General features: G+C 42.7%; 1 protein-coding gene across 1 annotated transcript in view; it reads right to left on the bottom strand.

The window, feature by feature from the left end:
* NR6A1 (nuclear receptor subfamily 6 group A member 1) overlaps positions 1 to 18980 on the bottom strand; it is a 74097-nt gene that overhangs the window by 21858 nt on the left and 33259 nt on the right. The window contains exon 3 of the mRNA XM_062207582.1: positions 7011 to 7066. Coding sequence (XP_062063566.1) covers positions 7011 to 7066 — 56 coding nt within the window. The remainder of the gene's footprint in view (positions 1 to 7010; positions 7067 to 18980) is intronic.

Raw genomic sequence — 18980 nt, 5'->3', positions numbered from 1 at the left:
TCTCCCATGCGGGTGCAGGGCCCAAGGACTTGGGCCATCCTCCACTGCCTTCCTGGGCCATAGCAGAGAGCTGGCCTGGAAGAGGGGCAACCGGGATAGAATCCGGCGCCCCAACCGGGACTAGAACCCGGTGTGCCGGCGCCACAAGGCGGAGGATTAGCCTGTTAAGCCACGGCGCCAGCCTGAATAAACTACTTCTACAAAGCATCTCACTTCCCAGGTGAAGCCTAACAGGCTAAACTGAAAACATAGAGAGTGTTAAAAAGGAGGGGCTGGATGAGTTTTTATTTGCTTTTCCTACAGAAACCTGGGAGACATTTTCTTCCAAGTCTGTCTGACTCAAACCTGTATTCTTTTGCTTCAGCAGCCTGTGAGGCAATTTCAAACTTCCTTGATCATAAACACAAGCGCATTCAGAAAGAACTGGAAGCCATCTAGTACACAGGACTTGGAGGGAAAACAAGAAACATTCAACTAGCTGGTGTAGAATATCTTGGATTAAATATTAAACTGGACATTTGGGGGCAGGTGTGTAGGCTAGCAGTAAAATGCTAAGGAAGACACTCTCATCCCATATTGGGTTCAATAACCACTTCCAGGTCCAGAATCCAGCTTCCTGCTAATGCCTCTGGGAAGCAGCAGTGATTGCTCAAGTAGATGGGTTCTTCCATTCACATGGGAGACCTGGATTCAGTTGCTGGCTTTGGCCTGACCTGGTACTGAACATTGTGGGCATTTGGGGAGTGAACCAGTAGATGGGAACTCTTTATTTCTTCCTGCTTCTCAAATAATAGAAATTTAAAAATAAATAAAGTGGAGGGGGCTCGCACTGTGGTGTGGTGGGATAAGCCTCCATCTGTAGCTCTGGCATCCCATATGGGTGCCAGTTCGAGTTCCAGCTGTAGCTGTTCCACTTCCAATCCTGCTCCCTGCTACTGGCCTGGGAAAACAGAGGAAGATGACCCAAGTGCTTGGGCCCCATAACCCACATGGGAGACCCAGAAGAAGCTCCTGGTTTTTCCATTGTGGCCATTTGGGGAGAAAACCCATGGATGGAAGATCTCTTTCTCTCTCTCCCTCTCCCCCCATCTATAACTCTGAATTTCAAATAAACAAAATATATCTTTAAAAAAATAATAAAATAGAAGTTTTCTTTTAAACTCAAGGCATGTAAAGTAAAAACAAAAAATCTTTTTTTGGGGGGGTCCTTAGAACTCTGTCCTCATTGTTTGCATTTTGCAAGACATGTGAAGACAAACTCTTAAGTCACCTACAGAGGTCCTGACTAAAGCAGCCTTAGTTGTATTTGTGAGAACAAGACTGAGAGCCTTGAGAAGATGGAAATACTTGGGCTGTGTAAAAGGGTCAGTCTTGACGAAGTTAGCTTACTTCAGCTGCAAGCCAAAATTGTATTGCAACTGTCTCTCCCTGTGATTCCATGGGACACCAGGCAATCACTGATGCATTAAAGAGGGAATGGGACATGTTGGGATGGGAGTGCTTCAACATGGGTTCAAATTTTGCTTGTCATTTCCTAGCTGGTTCCTGTTGGACAAATCACTTATTTGTAAAGTCTCGTTATTTGTAAAGTAGAGCTAATATCAGCTCCTTTGTAGTTCATGGTTCTCTCACGTGCTGAAGCAAAGTTTGACTTGGACAGACTGAGGAGGTTAATCGAAGCTAAATTTATAAAGTGAGGTGTACAATAGGTGCTCAATAAACAGAAATGCTATCCCTTCTTGTATTTTATTATTAAAAATAACTGAACTCAATTATGGACTTGTAGATCACAGCTCTCTCTCTGCTTAACATACCACTATAAACAGTAGACTAGTATGATATGCCTAATATCAAAAACTCAAATGCAAGAAACAAGTGTAATGGGCTTTTCTGAATATCAGCATCTTCAGTTCTGGAGACGTAAGGAACTGAAGATCCCCTATATAACAGACGAGTCATATGCGGTATGCAAAAAACAACAGATATCACTAAGAATGGGTAATACTTTATCCCAATAGATAAACATTCCTCCCAGTGGATACATTTTCGCCTGCATTTATATATAAAAGAAATGAACACAAATAAAAGTCATAGATGAAGAGCCTGTAGCTGTTATATTCAAAGGTGAAAAACTGAAGGCTTTTCCTCTAAAGTCAGGAACAAGATAAGGACTCCCACTCTTGCCACTTCTATTCAACACAGTATAGGAAGACCTAGTAGAACAAACAGGAAAGAAAAAGAAATAAAAGGCATTCAAGTTGGAAAGGAAGAAGTAAAATTACATGACTGCAGATGACCTGATATTATATAGAGGAAACCCTGAAGATTCCAGAAATTTTAAATTATTAGTTAGAACTATAAATGAATTCAGCAAAGTTGCAGCATATAAAATCAACACACAAAAATCTGCTGCAATTTTATACTTACACACTACCAATGAACAATTCAGAAAGGAAATTAAGAAAAGAGTCTTACAGCCGGCACCGCGGCTCACTAGGCTAATCCTCCGCCTTGCGGCGCTGGCACACCAGGTTCTAGTCCTGGTCGGGGCGCCGGTTCTGTCCTGGGTGCCCCTCTTCCAGGCCAGCTCTCTGCTGTGGCCAGGGACTCCAGGGAGTGCAGTGGAGGATGGCTCAAGTGCTTGGGACCTGCACCCCATGGGAGACCAGGATAGGCACCTGGCTCCTGCCATCGGATCAGCGCGGTGCGCCAGCTGCAGCGCGCCAGCCGCGGCAGCCATTGGAGGGTGAACCAACGGCAAAGGAAGACCTTTCTCTCTGTCTCTTTCTCTCTCACTGTCCACTCTGCCTATCAAAAAAAAAAAAAAAAAGAGTCTTACTCATAATAACATCACAATGGATAGAATACTTAGAAATGAACTTAACTGAGAAAGACTAACGTATGGAAAACTACAAGGCAATGCTGAAAGAAATAAAGAAGACAAACTAATGGAAGACATCTCATGTTCAAGGACTGGAAGACAATATTGTTAAAATGTACTTACTGCCCAGAGCAATCTATAGATTCAATAAAATTCCTACCAAATCCGATGGCAATTTTTGCAGAGAGATCATACTAAAATTTGAAGGATTCTAGCACAACACAGAGAAAGGATAATAAAGCTGGAGGCCTTCCATTTTGTCTCAGAGACTTCACAATGTAACAAAGCCATAGTATCCAAAACAAGGTGGTACTGGGGTAATGTCATACAGACCAACAGAATGGAAGAGCAAGTCAGAAATAAACCCACACGTTATGACAAAGGTGCCAAGCTTCACAATGGGGAAAGTATAGTCTCTCTGACAAACAATGCTGGGAAAACTATATCCTCATGGCCACCCCCTACTCCAGCCAAAAAAAAAGAAACTTCACCCTCATTTGAAACCATACACGAAAACCAAGTAAAAGGGATCAGACACTTACATATGAAGTTCCTGCAAGAAAATCTTTACAATATAGGTCTTAGCGGTGATTTCTTAGATATGGCATTAACATTTCAGGCAAAAGGAGAATAAACAGACAAGTGGATCTATAGCAAACTAAAAAGCTTCTGTGTAGCAAAGGGAACAATCAACAGGTGAAAAGGCAACCTATGAAATGGGAGAAAATGCTGCAAGTCATATATATATAATAAGGGTTTAATATCCAAAATAGATAAAGAATTCTTGTAACTCAATAATAAAAAAAAATGGGGAAGAGATTTGGATACCTGTTTTTCCAATGACAAATGACCAAAGGGTATTCAAGAGGATGTTCAGTGTCATTAATCATCAGATAAATGCAAATCAAAACTACAAGAAACTACCTCACATCTGTTAGGATGCCCATTATTTAAACAACAAAAATAATAGAAAATAACAAGTGATGACAAGAAAGTAAAGAAATTTGAACCTTTGTGCACTGTTTGTGGGAAAATAAAATGGTACAGCTGCTCTGGAAAACAGTATGGAGTTCCACAAAAGCTTATGGGTTTTTGTTGTCATTTTCATTCTCTGAAAGGCAGAACCATACTCTGGTTCACCCCCCCCCAAAAGCCTGCAAACTGCTGGGGCTGGACCAGGGCCAAGCCAGGAACCTACGTCTCTCCCACTGCCTCCCAGGTATACACGAGCAGGAAGCTAAAATATGAGGTGCAGCTAGCACTTGGACCTCAGTGCTTGGGAATGGAATGTAGGCTTAGGATTTTGAGGATATTAGGACAGAACTTCCATACGATCCAGCAATCTCACTCTGGCTATTTATCCAAAATAGTGAAATAGGAATTTTGAGAAGTTCACTGCATTATTATTCAAAGAAACCAACAGGTAGAAAAAACTTAAATGTCCAATGACAAAGGAAAATATACAGAAAATGTGGTATATACAAACAGCTTTGAAAAGAAAGGGATACTGTCATAAAAGGATACTTCAAACAGTTCATGAGAAACTGGAAATGGAATTAAAAGGTAAGTTTATTTTAGTGCAAAAAAATTTTGGGGGGCTAGTTCAAGTCCCAGATGCCAAACCTTCAATCCAGTTCCCTGCTATTGTGCCTGGGAAAGCAGCAGTGGATGGCCCAAATGCTAGGGCCTGGGACACCCAGAAGTTCCTGGCTCCTGGCTTTGGACTGGTCCAGCTCCAGCTGTTGTAGCCATTTGGGGAGTGAATCAATGGACGGAAGATCTCTTTCTCTCTGTCTCTTCCTGCCTCTCTCTGTAACTCTGCCTTTCAAATAAATAAGTCTATAAAAATAACACTTGTCCCAAAGTTAAATTAAAAAATTTTTTTTGAAATCCATACATAGTTTTTCATAATATGCCTTATCCAGGAACTTTCTGAATTATCCCTGCTGTTCCAACATGAATGAACCTTGAGGATCTTATACTAAAAGAAATAAGCTAGTCACAGAAGGGTAAATATTGCAAGAGACCACTTTATAAGATATCTAAAGTAGTCAAACTCAATGCAGAAAGGAGAATGGTGATTGCCGGGGTAGGGGTGGGGATGGAGAGTGAGGAGTGGGTTTCAGTCATGCAAGATGCCAATGTTCTTGAGATCTGCTAACAGTGTACCCACAGTTAACACAGTACTGGACACTTGACCATCTGTTAGGGTGAGCATTTAGTCCAGCAATTAAGACACCTGTTTCCCACACTGGAGCACCTGGGTTGGTTTCCCAGCTCCAGCTACTGACTCCAGTTTCCTGCTAATATAGACCCTGGTAAGCAGTGGTGATGGCTAAAGTGGCTGGAATGCTATAGCCCAAGTGGGACCCTTGGATTGAGTTCCCTGCTCCTCATTTCAGCCTGGCCTAGGCCAGGGCATCACAAACATTAGCAGGGAGCTGGACTGGAACTTGAGCAGCCAGGACCCGAACCAGTGTCCGTACGGGATGCAGGCACTTCAGATGGCAGCTTAACCTGCTACACCACAGCACTGGCCCCCTCAATAATCCTTAAACCAGGCTCCTTACCCACTAGTGTATGGGTTCATTTGATGGGTGGGTCATATATTTATCCAATTCTCCATCCTCGTGGAGTTCATCTGCTGGCAAATAAGAACAAGGGGCAGAGGCTGGCCTCATAACGGCTTTCCTTACAGTTAAAAAAAAAATTGAAGTCTACCCTTTAGAGGACTGACTCCAAATTCAAGAAATCTGTCCAGTTCATGCCACTTTACTCCATGCTCCAAACTGAACAAACTCTTTGTCACTCCTCAAAAAGTCATCACTGGTGGATGGTGTTGTGGCACAGTGGGTAAAGCTGCCACCTGTGATGCTGGCATTCCTTAGTGGCATCAGTTCATGTCCTGGTGGCTCTACTTCTGATCCAGCTCCTTGCTAATGATCTGGGAAAGCATCAGAAGATGGCTCAACTATTTGGCCCCCTGTACCCATGAGGAGATCCAAGTGAAGCTCCTGGATCCTAGCTTCTGGCTTTGGCCTGGCCCAGTCCTGGCTCTAACTCTGACTTTCAAATAAATAAATTTTTAATAATATTAAAATTTTTTATTTATTTGAAAGACAGAGTTAGAGAGAGAGGTAGAGACAGAGAAAGAAAGAGGTCTTCCATCTGTTGGTTCGTTCCCAAAATGGCTGCAATACACAGAGCTGGGCTGATCTACAGCCAGGAGCCAGGAGCTTCCTCCAGGTCTCCCACATTGGTACAGGGGCCCAAGGACTTGGCCCTCCTTCCACTGCTTTCCTAGAAGCATTAGCACAGAGCTGGATCAGACGTGGAGCAGCTGGGACCTGAACTGGTGCCCATGTGGGATGCCGGTGATGCAGGCCAGGGCTTCAGCCTGCTGCACCACAGCACTGGCCCCTCTTAAAAAAAAATTAAGAAATTCAACCTTGGGTCTTTTCAGTCTATCATATCTAGCAAGAATAAAGGATGCCTCCCACACCTTCCCAACACAGTTAATTCCTCTTCCTCCTTCAGGACTCAGTTCAAACTTCACCTTCTCCAGGAAACCTTCCCTGAGGGTCCCCTGCCCCAAACTATGGCTCCAGTCCCTCCCTTTTGCTCCCTGGGCATCCTCTATTATTTCTCACTGTGCTTTGATGCCTGACTCTTGTACTACACTGGGTTCACAATATAGAGCCTGCAGAGTAGGAATTTAATAAATGTTTGTGGGCTTAAACAGGGTATTATCATTCCTACTCTTATAAATACGGCAATGAGCCGTCTGTTAACACATCTTTAGATGAAACAAGGAGTAGTCTAAGTTATCTTAACCTTAGGTGGTTGACAAAAAGAGTTGCCCAGATGGTTCAGAATCAGAATCGGTTCACTGCCTAGGAAGTTCTTAGGAAGGGATGAGGGATCACAAGAAGAGCTTTATGCATAATCTTACACCTTTACGATTTTCTAAGCACTTTTACATTCAGACTCTAAAACAGTTTTACAGGAATGAAAGCAAAAATGGCTCCCTGCAGCAGCAGACAAAACAGATCAACGTAAGCAGCTACAGGAGGAGCATCTGGTATCCTATGCTTCCAGGATGAACCACAGAGTGAGGCCTAGAACTCACCTGGACTGGCCCAATGCTCTTATTCCGGCCTCCAGGCATGCCATCTTCTCTGATAGCTGGAAGGAAACATCAGTCAAGACAGTCAGAAGCATACTCATAGAAATCTAAGCACAAAAAGAGAATTTATTTGGCCCAAAGCCTTAAGTAATTGGTGAAGCCTTGATTAAAACACAGGTTGTTCTAGGCTCAAAGCACATTTTCTATAACTGCAGGCTACTCCGTAGGCAGCAGATACTTCTTAGCTCCAAAGTTCTGGGTACTTACTACACACATTCAATACAGCTACAAATATCCCATCAGGATGATGCAGCTAAAGGCTTTGGTAAATTCTAGGGAAGGGATAGACAGAATATTTACATTTAAAAAATAATGTTTATTCCTAGCATAATTTTAAGTCTAATTTGTAAGATCAGGAAAACAGGTTTTCAGTTTTGCTTTTTTAATTAATTAGGTTTTTAAATTTTTTAGAAAGATTTATTTATTTGAAAGGCAGAATTATAGAGAGAAAAGGACAAAGAGAGAAAGAAAGAGAGATTTTCCATCTGCTGGTTCTCTCCAAATGGCCCCATGGCTGGGGCAGGGCCAGGCTGAAGCCAGGAGACAGGAGTTTCATCCAGGTCTCCCAGTTTGGGGGCAGGGGCCAAGGACTTGGGCCATCTTCCACTGCTTTCCCAGGCACATTAGCAGGGAGTTAGATTGGAAGTAGAGCAGGACAAGAGCCAGTGACCAAATAGGACACTGGTGTTGCAGGCGGCGGCTTTACCCACTATATCACAATGCCAGCCCCTATTAATCAGACTTCTGACTTTACTGGCTCCTTCCTGCAAAAGCAGTCACTGGGGTTCTTTGCAGCTGAGGGCTTACTTAGCATTTTCTAACCATAAAAAAGCATCCTTAAAATAGTACTAGACTCACTAAGAATAGCAACGACTAACATTATTATCATCTCTGTTTACGGAGCACTTAAGATGAAGGTACAGGAGAAGGGGCTCCTGATTTCCAATTAAAGTAGACTTTGATGTCAGGAAAAGCTTTCTAGAAAAGAGAACTTGTGAATTGAGTCTTTTTTTTTTTTTTTTCTTTTTAAAGATTTATTTATTTATTTGAAAGGCGGGGTTATAGATGCAGAGACAAAAGCAGAGAGGTCTTCCATCTGCTGGTTCACTCCCTAAATGGCCACAATGGCCAGAGCTGGGCTGATTCAAAGCCAGGAGTCAGGAGCTTCTTCCAGGCCTCCCACATGGTGCAGGGGCCCAAGGATTTGGGTCATCTTCTGCTGCTTTCCTAGGCCATAGCAGGGAGCTGGATCAGAAGTAGAGCAGCTGGAACTTGAACTGGTGCCCATATAGGATGCTGGCACTGCAGGAGGCGGCTTTACCCACTGCGACACAGCGCCGGCCCCAAGTGAACTAAGTCTTTTTATTTTTTAAAGATTTATTTATTTATTTGAAAGTCAGAGTTACACAGAGAGAAAAGGAGAGGCAGAGAGAGAGAGAGAGAGAGAGAGAGAGAGAGGTAGGTCTTCCATTAGATGGTTCACTCCCCAGTTGGCCACAATGGTCAGAGCTGCATTGATCCAAAGCCAGGAGTCAGGAGCTTCTTCTGGGTCTCCCATGTGGGTGCAGGGGCCCAAGGACTTGGGCCATCCTCTACTGCTTTCCCAGGCCATAGCAGAGAGCTGGATCAGAAGTGGAGGAGCCGGGATTTAAACTGGCGCCCATATGGGATGCCGGCACTGCAGGTGGCAGCTTTACCTGCTATGCCACAGCGCCAGTCTTGTGAACTAAGTCTTAACAGATAATTAAAAGGATTTAGGCAGGCAAGAAAAAGTACTCCGGAGCTGGTTTTGTGATGCAGTGGGTTAAGCTGCCACCTGCAATGCCAGTATCCCATATGGGCTCTGGTTTGAGTCCTGTCTTCCAATCCAGCTCCCTGCTTATGTGTCTGGGAAAGCAGTGGAAGGTGGCTCAGGCGCTTGGGCTTCCGCATCCAAGTGGGAGACCTGGAGGAAGCTCCTGGCTACTGGCTTTGGCCTGGCCCAGCCCCAGCCATTGTGGCCATTTGGGGAGCAAACCAGCAGATGGACGATCACTCTGTCTCTAACTCTGCCTTTCAAATACATAATAAACAAACCTTTAAAAGAGAAGAAAATGTACTCCTATCTGGAGTGAACAATGTACAGAGAAGTCTCAAGTTTAAAGTAAGAATGAACCATTCTTCCTGGGAACTTCCAATGGTTCAATGTCAAGAGATTAAGCTGGAGAGACCAACTGGGGCCCAGACCACAAAAAGCCTTGAATGCCAGGCTAAGAGTGTAGACTTTGGGGCTGGTGCTGTGGTGTAGCAGGTAAAGCTGCCGCCTGCAGTGCCGGCATCCCATATGGGCACCGGCTCAAGTCCCAGCTACTCCACTTCCGATCCAGCTCTCTGCTATGGCCTGGGAAAGCAGTGGAAGATGGTCCAAGTCCTTGGGCCCATGAACTTGTGTGGGAAGACCCAGAGGAAGCTCCTAGTTCCTGGCTTTGGATTGGCGCAGCTTTGGCCATTGCAGCCAACTGGGGAGTGAATCAGTAGATGGAAGACTTCTCTCTGCCTCTCCTCTCTCTGTGTAACTCTGACTTTAAAATAAATAAATAAATCTTAAAAAAAAAAAAAAAGAAAGAAAGAGTGTGGACTTCCGCTGAGGAGCCAAGAGGGGGCCATGAAGGAATGGACGGTGATGCTATGTTGGAATTTTTGAAAAAGTTTTTGTGATGGCTATTGTGGAGGATGGCTTGGGGGTAATGTTAACCACAGAGCATAAGCTAATAGTATTATCTGACGGCAATTTTTCTATAATATACCCACTGCAAAGAAGACAAAACTAAAAAACGGAATCTAGGAAGTCCTTTGGGCAGGCCTGGTTACCTCCAAAGGCGAGGGCTCCACACATATCACTCAGTTTCTGTAGTGACAGGCTGACAGAAGTTCGTATTCCTTAAAATAGATACCATTCTTGGTATCCTCAAAAGATTACACACTTCAGGATTAGAAAGGCTGGGTCCAAATCCTGTTTCTGCTAGGTCTGTGTGATTACAATCAAGTTTCTTCACCTCTCTGAAGTTCAGTTTACTGAAAAGTAAAGAGGGAATATTGGTACTTGTCGTATGGTTTGTCCTGTCGTATAACATAGAATAGCTAAAACAATATGTATGGGGCTTGGCATATAAAGAAGGCACTCAGAAACTAATTCTTCTTGCTTCTTTTCTGTGCATAAAGGAATTAAAAAACCAAGGTTCCATTCTCAACTTTGCTAGAACATTAATATCTTCATCTGCAAAGTGGAGGTGACATGGCCTGCTTTCTAACATGTTGCTGTGAATCTGGAGTGAGAAACACACCCAGCCTGTATTAAAGAGTTAAATACATGCTGGTGGTTTTCTGGGAGCTCTCTTTCAACCTAATTTCAAGTTTTAAAAATCCTTAAAATCCTTCCTATGATGTTCCAGGGTGAATGAGAGTGTTCAGATACTTCTGCATTCAATACTGACATCTCACAGGTACAGAACACAGATCTGTCATTGGCAGATATGATACTGAATTGATACTGGATACATTCCAGCTGGCACTTTCACTCTCACTGTCCTGTAAGTGAGGAAGAACTTACATGCTTTACTATTTTGTATAACGGACCACATATCTTAAAGACTTATATCTTGCCAATTTCTTCCTCTGAAATTAAAAAACCCATATTCTCTCTCAACTCTAACCAGAATAAAGAAACTCATATCCAATGGACATTTACCAGGCTTTAGGTCCTACTGTCTTGGTAAAACAATTCATAAGGAGAGTATCAACATCACTCCCCATTGAACAGATGAAGCTAAGGTGCAGAGAAATGACCTGTTTTGCATATGGCAACAGAATCTAAACAGCAGAATCAGGGTTAGAATCCAGCCTTCTTTCTACTACTAGTACATCGCACAGTGTGTATACATCCCATTGAGGAAATGTAAGATACTTTTAGATGGTGCATAAACTGGTTTTTTTTTTTTTAAGTTTGAACTCCTTTTTGAAAATTCATGTATTTATTTTTAAGGCACAATGATACCGAGAGAGAGAGAGAGAGAGAGAGAGAACGCGCGCAAGAGAGCGAGCTCTTCCATCTGCTGGTTGACCCCCCAATGCCCACAAAAGCTGGGGCTGAGCCAGGCCAAAGGCCAAAGCTCCAAGCCACATGGGTGGCAGGGATCTAAGTATTCAAGCCATCCTCTGCTGCCTATCAGGGTACATACTGGCAGAAAGCTGGACTGAAAGTGAAGGCAAGCCTTAAATCCAGGCGTGGATTAGGGTTGGGGGCCCTAAGCAGTGGCTTAATCTGTTACATCACAGAACCCACCCCAATAAACTCTTAATTATACGTTTACTCTAATGTGTAACGTTTTATCCAGATTTTCCACTCACTGATTCCCTTTGATTTACTGAACAAGGTAAATAACAGTACTGGTCTAGTAAGAGAGGTAAAGTCTGTGGGGATGGTATGAAGCTGTCTGAGGTCTGGAAAACAATACAATGTGTCACAGTGCTTCTTTTTCAAATAAAAACCTGGATCATATTTTAAAGCCTATAATGTATTTGCATATATGTTATCTCATTTGATCCTCATAGCAAACTTGGAAAGTGTACATTATCTCATATATTTTTATAGCTGAGGAAACGAAGCTGAGAGGTAAAGAGATTTCTTCAAGGTTATTCAGGGAAGAATGGTAGAGCTGATATTTCTGATTTTTTAAAAAGATTTATTTATTTATTTATTTGAAAGGCAGAGTTACAGAGAGGCAGAGGCTGGTCCACTTCCCAAATGGCCACAACAACCAGTGCTGAGATGATCCGAAGCCAGGGGCCAGGAGCTTTTTCTGGGTCTCCCATTGCAGGTGCAGGGGCCCAAGGACTTGGGCCATCTTCTACTGCTTTTCCAGGCCATAGCAGAGAGCTGGATCGGAAGTGGAGCAGCCGGGACTTGAACCGGAGCCCATATGGGATGCTGGCTCTACAGGCCAGGGCTTTAATCCACTGTGCTATAGCGCTGGCCCCAATATTTCTGATTCTAAAGATGAACTCGTTCCTTAACAACACACTGAGTTATGAGCAACTTTCTTAGCAGTGATCTGATTAAACAGGACAAATGTCTCCCAGGTACAGTATTACACGAATGACTCTGCTGAACCTCTCATCTACTCCCAAGACAATGGTGCCAGCAAGTTCCTCCATCTGCTCCAAAACAGTGCAAACAACTTTCCACTCAAGAACTTATGTACCTACCATTCCTCACTTGCTTGGGCCTGGAAGAACAACCAAACCCCAAACACAGAAATATGAGTAGGATACAAAGCTAACTAAATCGAAGCCCTGATCCAAACCCAACAGTGGCTTCCTTTGGCCTTTGAGCTAAGTCTAACGCCTTACCGTGGCATTTAAGAACCTCTGTGATCTGTTTCCTATGGGATTTTCTCATGCTCATCTGTTACCCTAAATGCTATACCAAAACCATCCTCCATTGTCGCCCCAGGTGTATTATTAAGGAGCTGGATTGGAACTGGAGTACAGCGGCCACATGGGATGCTGGCACTGCAAGCCACGCCTTTAGCCACTGAGCCACAGCGCTGGCCCCAGTGGAAAAATTTGGTAATATCATCTTATGTCAGTGATTCAAGCTAACATTACCAATAATAGGACAAACTTATATCACATGCTGTTGTCATGATGCACTGAGAAGGATACATCATTTATGTGACAGTCTTGTCAAAAATACATAACCTGAATCTAACTGCAGAAATTGATAGGCCCAAATTGAGAGATAGTTTACAAAATAGACAATCTGTTCGCTTCAAAATCAACAATGTTACCAAATACAAGAAAAGCTTGGGAATCATTTCAGATTAAAGGAAAGTACAGACACATAAAAACCAAATGTAATGTGTGACCCTGGACTAGCTCCTGAATCAGAAAAAAATAAAGTTGTTATAAAAAGACATTGGGATAATTGGAGAAAGCCGAATAAGTCTGGCAGTTAGAAAATAGTATTATGCCATCATAAATTTCTGCCTAATGATACTATGGTTATGTTAGATGTGAAGTGGAGAGGGAGGACACATACACAAAAGGAGACAGTAGAAGGATACACCAGGGAGAATGATAAAGTAAATGCGGCAAAATGTTAACAACTGGTGAACCTGAGTGGAGGTTATAGTGTGAACTTCTCACTACTACAAATTGCAAATTTTCTAAAATTTTAAATTTCTGCAAAATAAAACATGAATACAAAATTTAAAGTTTTTTTTCCAATCCCTTTAAATTTCTAAGGAGCTTGGATTTCGAGTCCTTCAAGATTCTGCTGGAACGTTATCTCTCTTTGAGATTTCCCAGTGCTCCATGTAGTTTCTGTGCTGTGTCCTGGGGCACTTTTTACTCTGGTTTAGCGATATATATAATACAGCCTTACTGTCTCAAAATGCCATTCTGCAAACATCACTTCCTCTGATAAGCTTTCCTTGACCTTCTTACTTTTAATCTAACTAATTAGCAACATATATGTGAAACCACAAAGTTCAGGGAATATAAATTTTTAACATAATTACATCTGACATGAATTCTCTCCACGAAGCTCAGTGCAGCTTCCTCTTTCTGTTGACAGTATTTCCCATCCCACTTCCTACCACGGCCTCCATGATGGTCACTCGATTTCACAACAAGTGCCCCACCCTTACTGGGATAGCTGCTGAATGAAGAGAGAAAGATAGGGCTTGGTCATGAATTTTCAGGGGCTCACTAGCAATGGGACAAACAGGTAAATAGACAAAGATAACACAAGGTGGAGGGTTATGACAGTGGGAATAAAGAAGACTTTCATCTAGTGGGAGATGGTATCAAGGCTTCTTAGAGAATGTTACAAATAAGTTGTGTCTTGAAAGGAAAGTATACAGTACACAGTTAGGTGAAGAAGTAGGGGCAGAACACACCAGGAAGAAAATCATACAAGCAAAGCCCCCAAAACAGGAATCATCACTGGGCTTTCAGAACAGATGTGTGTGTGTGAAAAGTTGAGATGTAGGGATTCACAGGTGGGGAAAGAAAAGGATGAAGTGGCTGCGGCCACTGTGAGGAGCCAGATTTTATCTAGAAGACTGTAAGAGGGGCTAGAGTTGTGTCATAGTGGGTTAGGCCACTGCCTAACCATATGAGTACCCATTCAAGTTCTGATCCAGATCCCTGCTAGTGCCTCTGTGGAAAGCAGCACAAGATGGCCTAAGTGCCCAGGCCCCTGCCACCCACATGGGAGACCCAGATGGAGTTCCAGGCTCCTAGCTTTTGGCTTGGCCTAGCTCTGCTCTTGTTGTAGCCATCTGGGGAGTGAATCAGCAGATGGAAAATCTTGTCTCTCCCTATCTCTCTCTAACTTTGCCTTTCAAATAAATAAATCTTTAAAAACAAACAAAAAACTATGATCAGGTAGAATAATTGAATGAACAAGGAAAAAAGAAAAGAAAGGATTTATTTATAATGAATAAATAAGTAAGACAGACCAACTGCACAAAGGATGGGAAGTGTCTGTGGGTGGTATTGCAGCAACAGTGGGATGGAAAGACAGGGCTCAGCGTCCACTCACTATCTTTGAGAGCTCACCCAACTGCTGTGCTAACCCATTTCCTGACCAGCCAACTTCCAGGTCTGAAAAGATACTCAGTTCTCTATCCAGACATAGGGGACAACAGAGGGCTGACTTACACATAGAAAGAATGCCCCAGCCATTAGCAACTGCCAATAGCAGTTGCATATTCTTAGTTAATTTAAAGTTAGTTAAAATCTTGACATCAAGTTTAGAAGTTGAAAAACAGTAGGGAAAGTTTCCATAGACTCTACACCCAGCTCTCTCCCTCTGTTAACATCTTGCCTAACTACAGACTATTCATTAAAACTAAGATACTAACTTTGGTGTAACACAGACATTATTTGGATTTCTACAGTTGTTCCAATGTCATCACTCTTCTGTTCTAGAACCCAATCCAGGACCACACATTGCATTCAGTTGTTATATCTCCATGGTCTTTTTCAACCTGTGACATTCTTCAGTCTTTCCTTGTTTTGTGACCTTTACACTTTCCAAGAGTATTCTGTAGAATGTTAGCTATATTTTGAGGACTGTCCTCAATATGGGTGTGTCTGTTTCCTCATGACGAGACTGAGAATGAACTTGTCTCTGTGGATGTGTATACTTCTCAGGGTGTACCCTGGGTATATGATGTCAACGTTTTACTCCTTATGTTAATTAACCCTGACCATTTGGCCAAAGTAGTATCTGTCAGAATTCTCTGTGGAAACTTAACAGTTTCCCTTTGTAATTACTAGATATTTTTAGACTACACAATATTTTGCATCTGTTTAAGCCAATGTCCACTTATTTCAGCATCCATCAATGGGTCTTCCTGCAGCACTTATCACTAGAGTGTTTTAACAGTGATTACCTACTGTCCTCATGGCTTCTAGATGTAATTGATTGGAATTCTTTTATAAAGAATTGTCACTTCTCTATTTACTCCATTATTTCAGTATGAAATATGGGTTGTGAACTAATACTACAGTTATTTTCTTGCTCAGGTTGCTCCAACTTTGGTCACTGAAAGTTCTTCCAGGTTGGCTTATGCCCTCTTTGGAAATGCTTAATTTTGCTTTTTCTTTTCAAAAGTACTTCTCAACTTCCTGCCATCACAAGATATGCCAGGCTATTTTTATGTATTTCTTGCCCCAGCCCTGGAATCAACCAGTTCTACAAGGAGTCTTGACTTACTTTATTGATACTAAGAAGCTGAGACCAGGGTACTAGGTGTACTCATTGCTACTGGAATATCATTGCTTTTGTAGTTTCTTGTAGTGACTAGAGCTTGGAAATACACATACATGTACTAACTAATATACCCACACACATCTGTTCTTTTATATCTATCTACCCATGCATCTATGCATCTATATTAGTATCACTAATTCCAAGCTAACACCAGAGGTTTCATTCTAGCCTTCTCCTTTACTGATTTAAAACTTCTTTCTCTGGGGCTGGTGTTAAGCCCTGGCCTGAGGCGCCGGCATCTCATATGGGCACCGGTTCTGTTCCTAGCTGCTCCTCTTCCAATCCAGCTCTCTGCTGTGGCCTCTGCACCCACGTGGGAGACCCAGAGGAGGCTCTTGGCTCCTGGCTTCAGATCGGTGCAGCTCTAGCTATTGCAGCCAATTGGGGAGTGAACCACCGGATGGAAGGCCTCTCTCTTTCTCTCTCTCTCTCTCCGCCTCTCCTCTCTCTGTGTAACTCTGACTTTCAAATAAATAAATAAATCTTAAAAAAAAAACTTCTTTCTCTGATGTGATAAACCTCACTCTCATCATCTACAATATAGTTTACTTGTTTAATCTTAGTATACAAGTAGTGACAGAATTCCTGACACATCACCTTGAGAGAAACAAATTTTAACAAACTAGAGTGCTTTGTTTGTATATACTTCTTTTTCTCTTTAGCCTACTGTATACAATTAAAACAGTTTACCAAGGTCAGCTCCAATTCTTCCCCATTCCTTGCAGCATGGTTATAGGATTCATTTGCAGCATGTTGGTCAGGGCACTGATTCACCTTTCTGCTCCCTGCTCCCTATCCCTCATGACTACCACATCCTGGTTGACTTTTTTTTTTTTTTTAAATTACATGCAGGGTTCAGGGTATGTGGTACAGTGGGCTAAACCACTACTTGGGATGCCCATGTCCTATATCAAAGTGCTTGGGATGGACTCCCACCTCTGCTTCACATCCAGCTTCCTGTTAATACACACCCTAAGAGACAGCAGATAATTCAAGTGCTGGGTCCCTGCCACCCATGTGGGAGACCTGGATGGAGTTCCTGGCTCTTGGCTTTGGTTTAGTCTAGCTCTGCTTTTGTTGTGGGCATTTGGGGAATGAACCAGCAGACAGAAGATCCATCCATCTCTCTCTCTGCATTTTAAATAAATAACCTTTACAAATTTACATGCAATAAAACGTATTTTTGTAGTGTATAATTTTATGGATTTTGATTAAATGCATAGAATTATGTGTTGACCACAACTGTTTCATACTATTTCTCACCCTCCAAATCTTCACATGGCTGCAGCAATGTTAATTCTGCTTTCTCAGAATCAACCAGGAGGTGGCAGGGTTTCTCTCTGAAAGGCAGCTTTCACCAGGCAACAGAGTTTTCCTGCTCCGAAGGCAAATGGACTTAAAGTAACAATCCCCACTCCTCACAGCTTATGTGCCATCTTCCGGTCAGTCAGAGGAGCTATGAGATGCATAGGGAAGTTTCTCTTCCCTACAATAGATTAAGTTTGGCTGGAAGGTTCAGAATTTCACACAGCAACTGAGTAAGTGGGATGATTCATCAAACAGCATTTAAGAAGGCAGCCCATAATTGTGCTTTGATAAAGTATTCACAGTGAAAACAACTAAGGGAGATGAGAAAAGTGGAAGCCAAAACCAAATCAGGGTAACGATGACCACAGAATCTCTTCAGGACAGTACTTGTTTGGTGCTGGTAGCTGGGAAAGATGTCTGTAAGAGGAAACTGACAGTGGGGAAGGAAAGTATTTCCAGGTAGAACAAAGAACATGAGCAGAGGCAGGACAATGTGAGGTGTACTGTTCTCAACAAAAGATGAGCTTAGAAAGACAGAAAGGGGACAAACTTGCTAACATTTCAAATGCCTTGCTTTGGCATTTGTGTAGCAGCCAATAAACACAGGGCATTCCAACATGCAAACAGCTATGCCATGTGGTAGATCTGTGAGGTGCTAGACCTTTTTTCTGTGTCTAAGCTAAGTGAATGATTTTCACCCACTGACAAGACTTTAAATACCACAGCTCCACATTGCAAGCAGGACTGTTCACCTCAGTTCCTATCCTATATATCAATTTCATTGGTGGATATCTCTGAATATTCTTCTAATGTACCTCATACTTCTGCCAAGGCCAACATTTTGCCACATCCTTCCTGACATTTATTTTTCTGGTACAGTAATTACCTTTTTTTTTTTTTTTAAGATTTATTTATTATTTGAAAGGCAGTTACAGAGTGAGAGAGAAAAAGGAGGGAGGGAGGGAGACAGAGCAAGATCTTTCACCTGCTGGTTCACTCCCCAAATGGCTGCAACAGCTGGGGCTGGGCTGAGCAGAAGCCAGGAGCCTCACCTGGGTGTCACACATGGGTGCAAGTGCCATCTTCTGCTGTCTTGCCAGGTGCATTTGTAGGGAGCTGGATCAGAAGTGGAGTAGCTGGGACTTGAACTGGCATCCATATGGAGGCTTAACCCACTCTGCCAACACTGGCCTTGGGTCATTACTCTTAATTCAAATCCTCAACTTCAACTTTGGTGCTGCCCCACATTCGGTATGTTACCAGCTCCTACAAGGAAGCTTCTTCTACATCTCCCCATTCTTTCCTCTCCCCTCCTATAGATCCTCATACCTTCCTTCTGGACTCTTCTATATAAACAAAAAAACTTCCCAGGTGGCTTTTCCATTTTCCCTACCCCAACCCATCCTATAAAGCAGTCTTTCATATTCATACTACTAGAATATTGGTTTGTTCATATCATTTTAGACTATGGCTATTAGAAAGCATGCAAATTCCAAACTTCTCACCAATCTGGACACAGACTGAGGAGTATGCCCAGCCTTGGAGTATGCTGTGGTTCTAGCATACAAGGCGACAGCACATTCAGAGGTCCTCTCGCCTCATGCATTTTCAGCCAGAATTCCTGCTTCTTGTCATCACCCCCTTGAAAGAACTAGTGGAGTATATTAATTCCAGTTAATCCCTGACTTTTAACCGGGGTCTTGCCTCATGGGGCCTGTGCATTCATTCCCACAGAATCCTTAACATCACCCCTGTCCTTCTCTCCACCTAGTCTGGAAGGT

Source organism: Lepus europaeus, chromosome 12 (assembly GCF_033115175.1).
Source record: "Lepus europaeus isolate LE1 chromosome 12, mLepTim1.pri, whole genome shotgun sequence".
NCBI classification, from domain to species: domain Eukaryota; kingdom Metazoa; phylum Chordata; class Mammalia; order Lagomorpha; family Leporidae; genus Lepus; species Lepus europaeus.
Note: the sequence above shows the minus strand (reverse complement) of the source record. Positions and strands in the feature narration are given on the sequence as shown.